This window comes from Dipteris shenzhenensis, chromosome 24 (assembly GCF_047967505.1).
Source record: "Dipteris shenzhenensis isolate YYH24624 ecotype China chromosome 24, Dip_SZ_1.0, whole genome shotgun sequence".
Taxonomy (NCBI): Eukaryota; Viridiplantae; Streptophyta; class Polypodiopsida; order Gleicheniales; family Dipteridaceae; genus Dipteris; species Dipteris shenzhenensis.
In genome coordinates, this window is record NC_141619.1 from 43,835,039 (window position 1) to 43,847,472 (window position 12,434).

The 12,434-nt window shown below is 42.3% G+C and overlaps 1 protein-coding gene across 4 annotated transcripts; it reads left to right on the plus strand.

Moving 5' to 3' along the window:
* Positions 1–2,215: 2,215 nt before the first annotated feature.
* Positions 2,216–7,822, plus strand: LOC147886638 (putative pentatricopeptide repeat-containing protein At3g15130). 4 transcript variants are annotated; one of them, XM_087395383.1, is made up of 4 exons: positions 2,216–2,538; positions 2,652–2,731; positions 2,866–2,999; positions 3,188–7,822. In XM_087395383.1, exons 1-4 carry the CDS (start codon positions 2,337–2,339, stop codon positions 5,673–5,675), a joined length of 2,904 nt encoding a protein of 967 aa, XP_087251509.1. In that variant the 5' UTR covers positions 2,216–2,336; the 3' UTR covers positions 5,676–7,822. The 4 variants fall into 4 exon arrangements, with proteins under 4 accessions (XP_087251509.1, XP_087251510.1, XP_087251511.1 ...); XM_087395384.1 differs by having other exon boundaries at positions 2,216–2,469; XM_087395385.1 differs by having other exon boundaries at positions 2,222–2,538; positions 2,920–3,032.
* Positions 7,823–12,434: the final 4,612 nt, after the last annotated feature.

Sequence of the window (12,434 nt, forward strand, 5' to 3'; positions counted from 1 at the left end):
CTACTTCTAGATGAGGTGTCGTTAATAGGGCAAAAACCTTTGTTACAATAGACATGAGACTACGAGAAATTATTCATAACCACCATGAACCATTTGGTGGATTGGACATCTTAATTTCAAGAGATCTTTACCAAGCAAACCCAACAAAAGATACATGGTTATTATCAGAGAAGCCATCCTCACTGGCAATCCTTCCCGGTGTTTGGAAACGACACGTTGAATATTACAAGCTGAAAACTCCGATGTGACAGCACAACCTACCCTTCCTTAATGTGCTAAAGACGATGCGAGTTGGCACACACATAGAGGATGACATACAATACATCAACAATGAGTTCTACAGAAGGCCAAAAAACAAGGAAATGATAAGCCACCTATTCTACACAAACAAAGCAAACGACTTACATAATAACGATGTCTTCAATATTTTGACACCTACAGCGTACATTATCACGGCCTCGGACAGAAGGGACAAGACATGTAGCAAAACAATCAACATACCAATAGACCAACGGGAGGATTGCACCAAGAGCTAAAACTTAAGCGAGGAATGCTGGTGGAGATTTGCTCCGGAAACATAGAAATTTTTGATGGACTAGTAAACGGAGATGAAGGAATATTTCAACACAAGGAAACAATAAGAAACAATCAAATCGTGTGGATAGAGTTCAAGAACTCAGATACTAGAATAACTTCAAGAACAAAAAACCCAATCATTATACGACAACAACGGACCCAAGGAATGGACACTGATACATCAAATAAACAGAGAATTCCAGATTGGAAAAAACTTCATGAGCACACTTTGCAGAAGTTAGCTACCAATCCAGCCTGCATTAGGACGAACTATACATCGTGCACAAGGACTAACAATGGAAACACTAGCATTTGACCTTGCAAACGTAAATGGCCATGGACTCATCTACACAGCAGTGTCAAGAATAAGAGACGCACAAAATTTTTACATTTTGCACAAACTGGATTATAAACAAATCAAAGGTGGACATAGCAGTTATGCAAGAGATAGAAAGACTTACGACAACTGCAGCATGGAAAGTCAAGTAGATAGATTTCTCTGAATCAAACACTTTCAAAAACTATCCAATCCCTCAACTCTAGATCATTCTACTCTCATGAACAAGACATTATATGCAATAAAAGCATGCTAGTAGCTACTATTTTATGCTTGCAAGAAACGCACACGAAAAAAAATTCCAAAAATGCACTTCCAATCTTCCATAACACTAGTGTCATTTGGGATCAGGATTAGCAACATACTGCAGAACAAGTTCAACATCTTCCAAACTCATTATGAGGAAATAAAAGGGGCAAAGTGCTTACTCTCATTAATCAGAACAGATACAAATATGGACATTGCAATCATAAATGTTTACAAATACCTGGTTGCAAAAACAAAAAGTCTACTACAAGCATTGAAATGCTCACTGGAGTCTGGACATTATAACACTAGATAGAATTACTTACGTTGTCAGTGATTTCAACATTGATTATAAAAAAATATCAAACAGTAAAATATGCTTGCAACAATTCATGGAAACATGCAATATGACACTAGATAGAATTACTTACTTTGTCAGTGATTTCAACATTGATTATAAAAAAATATCAATTAGTAAAATATGCTTGCAACAATTCATGGAAACATGCAATATGACACAGTAATAATGACACCCACAGCAACTCACGGGTCATGCATTGACCATGTTTGGACAAACGACAGAAAAGAAAGCTCCATCGACGGAAACTACTGGTCAAATCATTCCCTCATTTACACAACAGTAAATTAGGGCCTATTGAAGCTAATTCAACTTTGTTTTGTTTTGTTTTGAGAGCCGGCTTTGCTTCTTACACCCACAAGACATCTTATGGAGAACTCTTCCCCCTCGCCTTATTTATTCGACACCACCTCAAGTTTGATTGGCGAGTTTGTGTCTGGAGTTCGTCATGAATGCATGGCGGAGATGTGCAGATCTCCGTCGAACCATGCATTGCCTGGCGTTGTACGTTGTGTGTTTCGATTGGCGAGTTTGTGGTTAGAATTCGACCTGAATGGACGGCGGAGATGTGCCGATCTCCGTCGAACCATGCATCGGCTCGCGTAGAATGTGTCATGAATGGACGGCGGAGATGTGCCGATCTCCGTCGAACTATGCGTCCCTTGGCGTTGTACGTTGTGTGTTTCGATTGGCGAGTTTGTGGTTAGAATGCGTCGTGAATGGACGGCGGAGATGTGCCGATCTCCGTCGAACCATGCATCGCCTGGCGTTGTACGTTGTGTGTAACTCTGGCATCTGGCAGCGAAAATCTCGGGCTCCATGGCGACCTCTTCGCACATTTGTTTTAGTGATGGATTCCTACCCTCACTTGGGAGCTCCCATCGATCAGAAGGTTGTTCAATCAATTGTCAGACAATGACTGTGTTTGCGTACACTAGTACGTTGGAACATGGTGCGTCTATTTTGATGTTTAAGAGCAAACATAATCGGCAGCCGAACCCCACAAATAGGCGAATGGAAGGTGGGCGAGGGGCGATTAGCTGCAACTTCTTTACCGTCTTTAGGATTCGGTTTCGGTCTTCGGCACTAATTTCCCAAACAGTCCAGATTATGTCCTACTGTTCTGCCGTGCAGGTAGGGCCCCAGACAGAAGAGCCTTACGGCGGAAAGGTTTTGCAGAGCCCTCTCGATGGGGGGATAGCACGCTCAAGAAGGTGAATGAATATATATTCTCTTTTCCGTGTAAATGTGTGTGAAGAACTAAGTAGTTCACTTAATTTTAAAGGTGTCATGCTTGGATGGCTAGTTTTGAATTTTGCTGCTCATTGAGAATTATGGATTTTTTCAGAGAGATTCCACATGTCCAGGCCTTGCGCGCAAGGCCCTGCAGATCCATAATCAGGGGACTCTTCTTCACTTGGAAACAGGGCTGGTTCCATTAATGCAAGGAACGACTGACTATGACTGTGAAGCAAGAGAAGTGTATGGGTGATATTCTTGTGAGAATGAATCATGGTACTTTGTGCTTTAGGTGTGCCTTAAAACATGAATTGAATGAGAGTCCGAAGGGGTCTCTCACATAGAATATTCGTCATAGACTTAATTAGGTCTGTGCAATATATTAAAAAAAAACATGAGTGTGTTGCTTCGGTGGCTTTTGTGGATTTCAGTTATTTATGCGATAAGGTACAACTAAGTCGAGCGCTTCAGGGGGTCAAACAATTGCACCATCAAGGCATGCATGCTCCAATTGTAGGCTGTACCCAGAATCAGGAGGCCCTTCAACTTTTTCAGCACATGCGAAATAGAAGTATAAAAACAGACATTCTCAGATTCGTCTCCATCCTGAAAGCATGTACTTGGGTGGAAGCCTTGGCCCATGGCCGTCAAATCCATGCTTGCATTATTGAAAGTGGGGTGGAGACTGCTGTCTCTGTTGGCAACACCCTGATAGGCATGTATGCAAAATGTGCCAGCCTACAGAATGCTCACAAAGTGTTTGAGAGATTGCTCAAGCGAGATGTTGTTTCATGGAATGCATTAATATCAGGATATGCCCAGCATGGGCATGGCCAAGTGGCTCTCTACTTTTTCAAGCGAATGCAAAAGGAGGGCATAGGGCCAAACAGGGTCACATTCGTAAGTATTCTAAAAGCATGCTCCCTGATAGCTGCCTTTGACGAGGGGCAGGAGCTCCATGTTCAGGTCATAGAACATGGCCTTGATTGTGATGTCTCTATTGGCAACACCCTTATTGATATGTATGCCAAATGTGGTAGCCTACAGGATGCACAGGTGTTATTCGATAAATTGTCCAACCGAAACATTGTAACACTGAGTGTACTTATGGGAGGGTATGTACAACATGGGCATTTCCATGAAGCTTTTCAGCTTTTTGAACAGATCCAACAGGAGCACATAGAGCCAACCTCATTTACATTCGTATGTATCTTAAAAGCCTGTGCCAGCATAGCTGCCCTAGAGCAGGGCAAGCAAGCACATGTCCAAATAATTGGTTGTGGGATTGAGTCAGAGTTATACGTTGGGAACTCTCTGATAGACATGTACTGCAAGTGTGCGATCCTTGAGGATGCTCAGGCAGTGTTTGAAAGACTACCAAGCAGGAATGAAGTGACATGGAGTGCACTAATTTCAGGCTATGCTCAGCATGGGCATAGTAATGTTGCACTTGAACTGTTTGAGAAAATGAAAGATGGGGGCATAGACCCTGACGCTGTATCCTATGTCTGTGTTTTGAAAGCTTGTTTAAGCTCTGGAACCGTAGAGCAAGGCAAAGGGATTCACTGGCATATTGTAAAAAGTGGATTTGAGTCGAACGGATTCATCACAAGCGCCCTCATTGACATGTATTCAAAATGTGGGTACCTTGAGGAAGCACACGCTGTGTTTGACAGATCGCCCAAGCAAGATATTGTGACATGGAGTGCATTAATTGCAGGGTATGCCCAACATAAGCGTGCTCAAGAGGCTCTTCAAATTTTCTGGAAAATGCAAGAGGAAGGTGTGGAGCCAAACCCAGTCACATTTGTTTGCATTCTGAAGGCATGTTCCAGCATAGCTGCCCTGGAACAAGGCAAGCAGATCCATGCCCAATTCAGTAATTGTGGATTTGAGCTGGATGATTTTGTTGGCAGCAGTCTCATTGACATGTATGCAAAATGTGGGTGTCTTCAGGATGCTGTTGCAGTGTTCAACAAGTTGTCCAAGAAAAATGTCGTGACATGGAATTCTTTGATTTCAGGGTTTGCCAATCATAGCAATTATCTGCTGGCCTCTCAATTTTTTTCGGACATGCAACAAGCAGGCATGAAACCAAATGATGTGACTTTTCTTTGTCTTCTTTCAGCATGCAGTCATGCTTGCTTAGTGGATGAAGGCTATCTGCATTTCAAGTCAATGAGAGAGGACCATGGCATTTTACCAACACTAGAACATTTCAACTCCATGATTGACCTGCTTGGCCGTGCAGGATTCTTGAATGAGGCAGAAGAATTACTTGACATCATTCCAGTTTTACCTGACGTTGCAGGGTGGACATCTTTGCTCAGTGCATGCAGAACACGTGGCAATGTGTATCTAGGGATACGATGTTTTGACCGTATCGTTGCAATGGATTCTGGAAATGCTGCTGCATATGTGCTTATGTCAAACATTTACACACATGATGGCTTGTGGCAGGATGCATTAAAAGTAGAAGAATTGAGAAGGTGTGCAAATGCCTGGAAGAAGCCAGCAAGGGCCTTCATTGAAGTTGACAAGCGGGTGCATGATTTTATTGTTGGAGACAAATCTCACCCACAATGGAATAATATCTGTGCAAAGCTTAAGAGCTTGAGCTTTCAAATAAGAGATGATGGATATAAGCCACGCTTGGATCTAGTTATAGATCCGATTTCAGATGAAAGTAAGGAAGCTGCTTTATGTGGACACTGTGAGAAAGTTGCCATTGCTTTTGGACTTATAACGACAGCCCATGGCACAACTATTCGAGTTGCGAAAAACCTTCGAATGTGTGCAGATTGCCACCTCGCAACAAAGATGATATCCAAGATTGAAATGCGATCAATCGTGGTAACAGATGCATACTGCATCCATTATTTTCATGATGGGTCATGTTCTTGTAACGAATTTTACTAAAACGTAGATTGAGAAAAATCAGCTACCCTTTAGTGCTGCTTGAATCAGATGTCAAGTTATTGAAGCTGGAAAAGTTTGAGGCGCCCCATAAAGGGCCTCACGTTTGGGCAATGGTGGTGGCTACTAGCTAGGGCTACACTTTCCATGGTATCCTGGCATGGCCACTCCTCCTGTGTACAACCTTTCCCTCTATTCATTACAGAGTAACCTCTGCATATGGCATAGAAGTATTTAACCACCTACTATGGATTAGATGTGTGATGCACAGTCACGTGCACAAAATCAAGGTTTCGGTCACTGCCTCAGCGACATCAGGAGACATAAATGCAGGGCATGGATGAGGAATTCAAGGAAGATTGGGTTTGGTCCCCATATCAATGAGACATTAAAATGAGAACAGAGAACGGAAGGAGAAGGTGAGAACTTGAAAGGAACCTTAGGGAAGGAAAAGATGGTTATTGTTTGCAAGCAAAGGTAAGTGTGCAGGAGAAATCTCCGGCAGCTTAGCTATTAGGTGCAGCACTTGACTGGACTATCTGGGGGTAAAGCACTGTTCTGGTGGGGGCTGCGAGAGTGGTACCAAATCAAGGCAAAGTTCACAAGGCAAGACTTTCTTTGGCAGCATTACAGCAACATGAGGACATGTACCAGTGACGCTCAGACTTGCAGTGAAATGTTGAAGTTTGCAAGAGACAGTTTCTACTACCCTATAGAGGTGCTCAAGGACAGAGATATGAACTCGTCACACTGAGCCAAGAGAAAATCTGTGCAGCAGCTAGCAAGAGCTGCTTTGGAGCCCTCACTGCTCAGCCTGTGTGGAGTCCATAGCCTGCTCAGCCTGCGTGGAACCCTCACTGCTCAGTCTGCATGGAGTCCATAGTCTGCAGTTTCACCTTCGACGACCCCGGTTCGCGTTCCCTGAAGCTCACAGCATTGAAACGCGTGCACACAGCACACTGCAGGGTGCTGTATGAAGTGTGCTGGGTGGAAAACTGTGCACACTGCACAGTGCATTGTCTACTCTTTGTTTTTTTCCAGTTAAAGTTTGAAGAGAGAATGCATGCCATTTTGTGAGCCTCATTCCTTGGATAGAGCTTCAGAAGAGGAGAGTTTGATGCAGGCTTTAGATTTCATGGCTTGTGGTGAGTCTTCTCAGGCAGAGAACAGGGCTAGAACAACTCCTCAGTCCAGGCGGTCTCCTGTACCATCTTCATCTAGAGATGACACTATGACTATACCAGCTACATGAACCTCCAAGAGTTGGCAAAAAGAGGACAACACATCGCAGATATGGAGATTGACAGGACAATCTTTGAATTTCAATGTTTACAAACTTTGCAGTGGAAGGGAATAATTAAGGCAGTTGTATCTGTGGGGCCTATAGACACATGGACAAGGACGATGCTACCATCTGTGCTTGACCTTGAAATAGCTAGGATCAACAGAGTTCTTGATCCCATCAAGGAGGGATGGGAATTTTTGTAACATTCTCTCTGATGGTTGGAGTGACATTCAGAGAAGAGGCCTCATCAATATACTAGTCTCCTCATGCCTTGGCACATACTTCTTGAGGGCTGTAAGAATGCTATGATGATGATATGGCTGATTTGTTGGCTTCATTGACGTTCTTTGGTTCTGTTGCCCAAGGGATAAAGCCAACTACCATCTACAACTTTGCGCATCTCATGTTTGATCAATATTTCAGCTTTTCGAAGACCAAATAGTGTTTGGGCTGAAGCACATGATAGATATTCTGCTGAACTTAGCTGTATCGAATGCAGAATTGTTTTTTCAGCTTCAAGATAAAGTCAAACTAGTGAAGGATTAGTTTGAGGAGATTGCCCTGAAGCAATCTTTCACCCATACCCGTCTACCTGTTATGTTACTATAACTTGATAACAAAGGGAATGGCTACGTAGAATAACTGCGGTATCATGGGTGTACATTGAACGTGAGGTGGTTTCAGAGGACGATTGGTCCGAATCAATCATGTAATATTATGTTGCAGTTGAAAGATGCACACTCTATGCACATGCTAACTCTGGCTCTCTAAGTCATAGATTCATGTCACACATAGTAGTGTCATCTCGAGAGAGAGAATAGTGGAAATTGCATTTTGCCTAAACCACCACATTATTGTCGAAAATCATATCCGTGAGTCTGCCTATGAGATGTATTGGATACATGAAATGCAGGAAAAGATCAAAGCTGTCTTCTAAAGACAGATATATCTATGCATAGACCTTTTGTGGCTGTGAAATTGATATAGATGACTTTATAGAGAGAGTTGATTGACCTAGAGCCTTGGAGTTCGAAGCTCAGGACAAGCTTTGCTGTCGCCAGATGTTAAAAAAGTCGTATTATCTTTTTGACAAAGTCAATCGAATGAGGTTAGAATACCTAGAGAGTTTTGTGTCGAAATAGTAGTTCAACTACCGCAAGTGGCAGTGCAGGGGCTAGACAAAGTCAACTTTGCATTAGCTAGTTGGCACCTTGTTTGTTTTGAGCTAGAGAGCATTGTAGTTACTGTTCCAATTAAGCAATAATATTGAGATTTGACCATGGATTGTTAATGCGAGGACAAGGATCTTGCATGGATTAGCCTTCCCACCTTATGATGAGCTATTCAAACGTCTTGATTCTAGCTGAATGCTAAAGACATGGCAAAAAAGTAGGGTAGATAGTATATGCCAACACCTTGTCGAACTTATGTCTCACTAGTTTCTTGCCTTTACTTGCAATTTGCAATCTCTCACCAGGGTAAAACCTTGAATGGGTTTGTCATTCAAGGAGCGTCCCTTTGATACTTTCCTGCATGATCATGGATCTCACTAAGTTGTTTCTTCCAAATGCAAAACAAGTCTACAGGAAGGGAACATCTAACCCAATCAAACGACACATTCATCACTTTCATGTTGGGTGTTGAAGACAATTGGGTTTCACTCAGCCTCTTCGATCGAGCTACTTATGAAAAAGAGATGATGGAACATATGCAGCCAACCAACATCACAGATATTGAGGATATGCTACAAGCCACGGGATGATGAAGCCAAACAAAACAACCTATTCAGATGGATTCAGAAGGAAACTTGTCAGATTCTTGAGCCACAAGGTGCTCAGGAGGCAAATCTTGGCATATGTGAGCACCAAGGTGAATCAAGGGCCTAGGATGCGGTTGAGGTGATGAAGTGGGCAAAAGATTCCACACTGCCATTGCTCCAAGTGTTGCATATATTGTTAGCTATACAAAAGAAGGCGGCCCAATCCATTTCAATGGGATACTATCTTGGGGCAATCTATCGGCACTTGTTTGAAATCGATCTAGTTAGATATAGGCAAGTTTTGGCCACTATAAGTGGCACACTTGAAGAAATTGTGTACGGGTAGCAGTGAACTAGTGGCGGTATACTCTTGGCCTAAGATTGTTCGACAAACTCATCTCAAATTCCTTCTTTGCTGTTGCTTGAGTTTAACAGTCAGACCCCCTGCTCGAGGAGGAGTTTGTGTCTACCTTGGAGAGGCTTCTATAGCATGAGGAAGTAGATCTATTACACTCCTTAACCAAAGAGGTGTGCAATCTAAAGAAGAAGAACCATATAAGATGTTTCATGTGATAGTTCTAAGTCCAATTTACATCAAAGCAAGAAGCAGCTCCAAAGGAAAAGTTTTGCAAGTGCAAGAATCTGTGGAGAAGGAAATGCGGGAAAGGGACAAACAACTAAGAACTGAAGGCCTTGGCAAGGCCTTGTAATCTTCTCCATTAGCTCACATCTATGTGAGTAAGAGCTCCATTGACCTGAACAAACGAGGCTTTGACGAAGAAGATGCATAAGAGACTGTTATTTTACAGATTTTTTTGATTTTATGTTCTTCTATTAATGATTTTGGATTAATAATATTGTTGCAATTTTCAGCCTACCTTTGAAGTTGACAGTTTTGGGATGCGAGGTAGGGGTCAAGGGGAAAGCATGGTTATGGACTCCCGCTTGCCCATTACATGGGATTGTTTAAGAGCGACACTGTAGTTTGCATCCACTCAAACTACTTACCGAATGGAAAGGGGGAATTGGTGAAGTGCAGGGCATTGTCAAAGATTATGTCCCTTGTGCCTTCATGTCACACGGCGCACAAATGCATATTAGTGAAGTGAGATGTGGTGTTGTCCGCTTTCAAGCTTAAGATTTCTGAAAGAATTTTGGCAGCTGTTGTTGTGGGAGGCATCGTCGGAACTTACGATTCCACGCAAATTAAGGATACACTCTCACAGCCGGCTTTGTTGGCACCCTTCAGGAGAGCAACTATCATGGAAAAATTTGTAATGGCCAAAGGAAAGAAAATGATGTAAACAAAATCAATCTGATAATATTCATTACCACCTCAAATTGTTGCGTACTTTGTATCATGATTTTCAATTTCTAATCAAAGAAACCTTATTTTACAATTTTCTATAACTATCATTGATTATTATATAATGCTATGTTCCAAATGTGCATGTTTTCTATATGGAGAGAGAGAGAGAGAGAGAAAGAAAGAAAGAAAGAAATTTTATTAAAGGTCCACGGAAGGCCATACATGGAGAGAGAGAGAGAGAGAGAGAGAGAGAGAGAGAGAGAGAGAGATCCCTATTCACCCTAACTCTCCAAAACCTTTTGGCACACGAAGATCAAATCGTTGCATACCTAGATCAATGGCAGCGAGGCAGGGAGGATGAAAACTTCTGTTGGAGTCACTTTGCTTCAGAATTTTTATAGATTAATATAATCAAGGGAGCCTATAAATCATGAATTGGAAAAGAAAATATAAAAAGGGGCTCCAACATGCCTACATGCCAAACAGTAAGACGACCACACCGTCTTATCGTTTAGGGCACCCGCATGAACCCCTCTTCGCGCCCCTCTTTTATATATTTTTTTCCAATTCATTCTCCCCTCTGGATTCCCTTAAAAAACAAAAATTAAAAAAAGGAGCTCTAAGAGCTTATCATACCAGTCTATAGGATCTTCAAGCTGGACCATAAACAGATCCGCATCAGGTAATTGATCTAGAATTCCATGTTCGTGCCGCCATGAACATGGACTATTGGAGCTCCTTTTTTTTTATAATGGGCCTACACCACTCCCAATATTCCTCTAGGTGTCCCTTGTACTATTTCTTTTTGAAAAAATGGCTCCAAGAGCCCTTGTTCATGCCGGCATGTGCATGCCAAATGCCAAGATGGCATCGCCATCTTGCCATTTCACATGTCGGCATGAAGAGGGGCTCTTGGAGCCTTCTTTTTTAATTTCTTATTTACAAATATGCTCTAAAGGCTTTAAGGGACTACTGGAATTACATAAACGGAAAAAAAAGAAAATGGCTCTCACATCCCCCCTGTCTGTCTCTCTCTCTGTCTCCCTCTCCCTCTCTCTCTCTCCCTCTCTCTCTCTCTTTCATCTCTACTTTATTAATATATGAATAACATGGATTCAAATCCAATGAAATACAACAAATTTGAGCAAGATAAAAAGAATCTTAAATTATGAGATTTTTGTTCAAAATTTTTACAACAGGCTCTGAGAGAAACAAAGAAAATTACAAGCACCACAAATGGTGTATCTGACTCATGATTTTCTAAGTGAGTCATCTCCTCTTATCCTCCTGGAAACTTTCATGTCCTTACTCATGATGGTCACCCTCTTCCCATGGATCACACAAAGATTCATATCCTCAAAAAGAGTAATCGGAACCATTTCGGCTCCTCTTGCAAGGAATACAAGGCGAGGGCTTGTATTCATAGGCTGTCCTTATACTGCTTCATAATTTCTTTGACAAGGAGAGTGAAGGGAGCTCTTAGGATCCAGAGTTCTACAATCTTTTGGCATTTGTGTATCTCTTGGCGGAGAGATTCATGCCTGGCTTTCTGTGATATCTCCTTCCTCCGGCTCTAGCTCCACCTCCTCCTCGTCATCCACCTCCACCTCCACCTCCACCTCCACCTCCACCTCCACCTCCACCTCCACCTCCACCTCCTCCTCCACCTCCATCTCTACCTCCACTTCTTTCTCCTCTGTGAGGTTCATTTTTTTATCTTAGCACGGTAAAGATTTCCTCTAGTAGTTCATCTCAATGCTGAAATATTTGGAACCTTGTTATGCAAGTGGTTGCAAATGCTAGCTTTCCTATTGAGCTGCAAGATTTCTCTCACTTTTTGTTGCTCTATGTGCCTCCTCCATTCCTCTTCGTCCAGACGTTGCCTTTGCTAGAGGATTCTCCTTCATGTGTGTGCCTGTTGACCATGGGACATCCTCTTGTCTTTACTCTTCTTGGATCTGTCATCCTCCGATCTTTGTTGTTCATCCTCTTCTTCTCTCTTTTGCTACTCTTGTTTCTCTTGTTGTGTCTCTTCAATTCTTTGTTCTTCGTGAGATTCCTCATCAGCTTCATTATTTGTATTTGTGTTGCTGTTGTCTTCCCACAACATAGAGCTTGCGAAAGAATATGACCTCAAGGGTGCTAAAAAATGACTGATGATGTGGCCTGTGGGTGCATCTAGTGAAGCATAGTGTGCCTATGAAGGGATTATTGTGCCTGCATGGCACTATGCCACGTGGTACAACTTTGACAAAAATCGTAACTCAACCAACCTGTAAAACTAAACCAAACCTGTAATTGTAATTGAACCAATAGTCAAACCTAAGGGCAGTTTGGACTAACCCAGGTTATGGTCTATTTGCCACCTAGAAAAGAATTTGACCAAACCTCTTAACCACGGGTTAATTG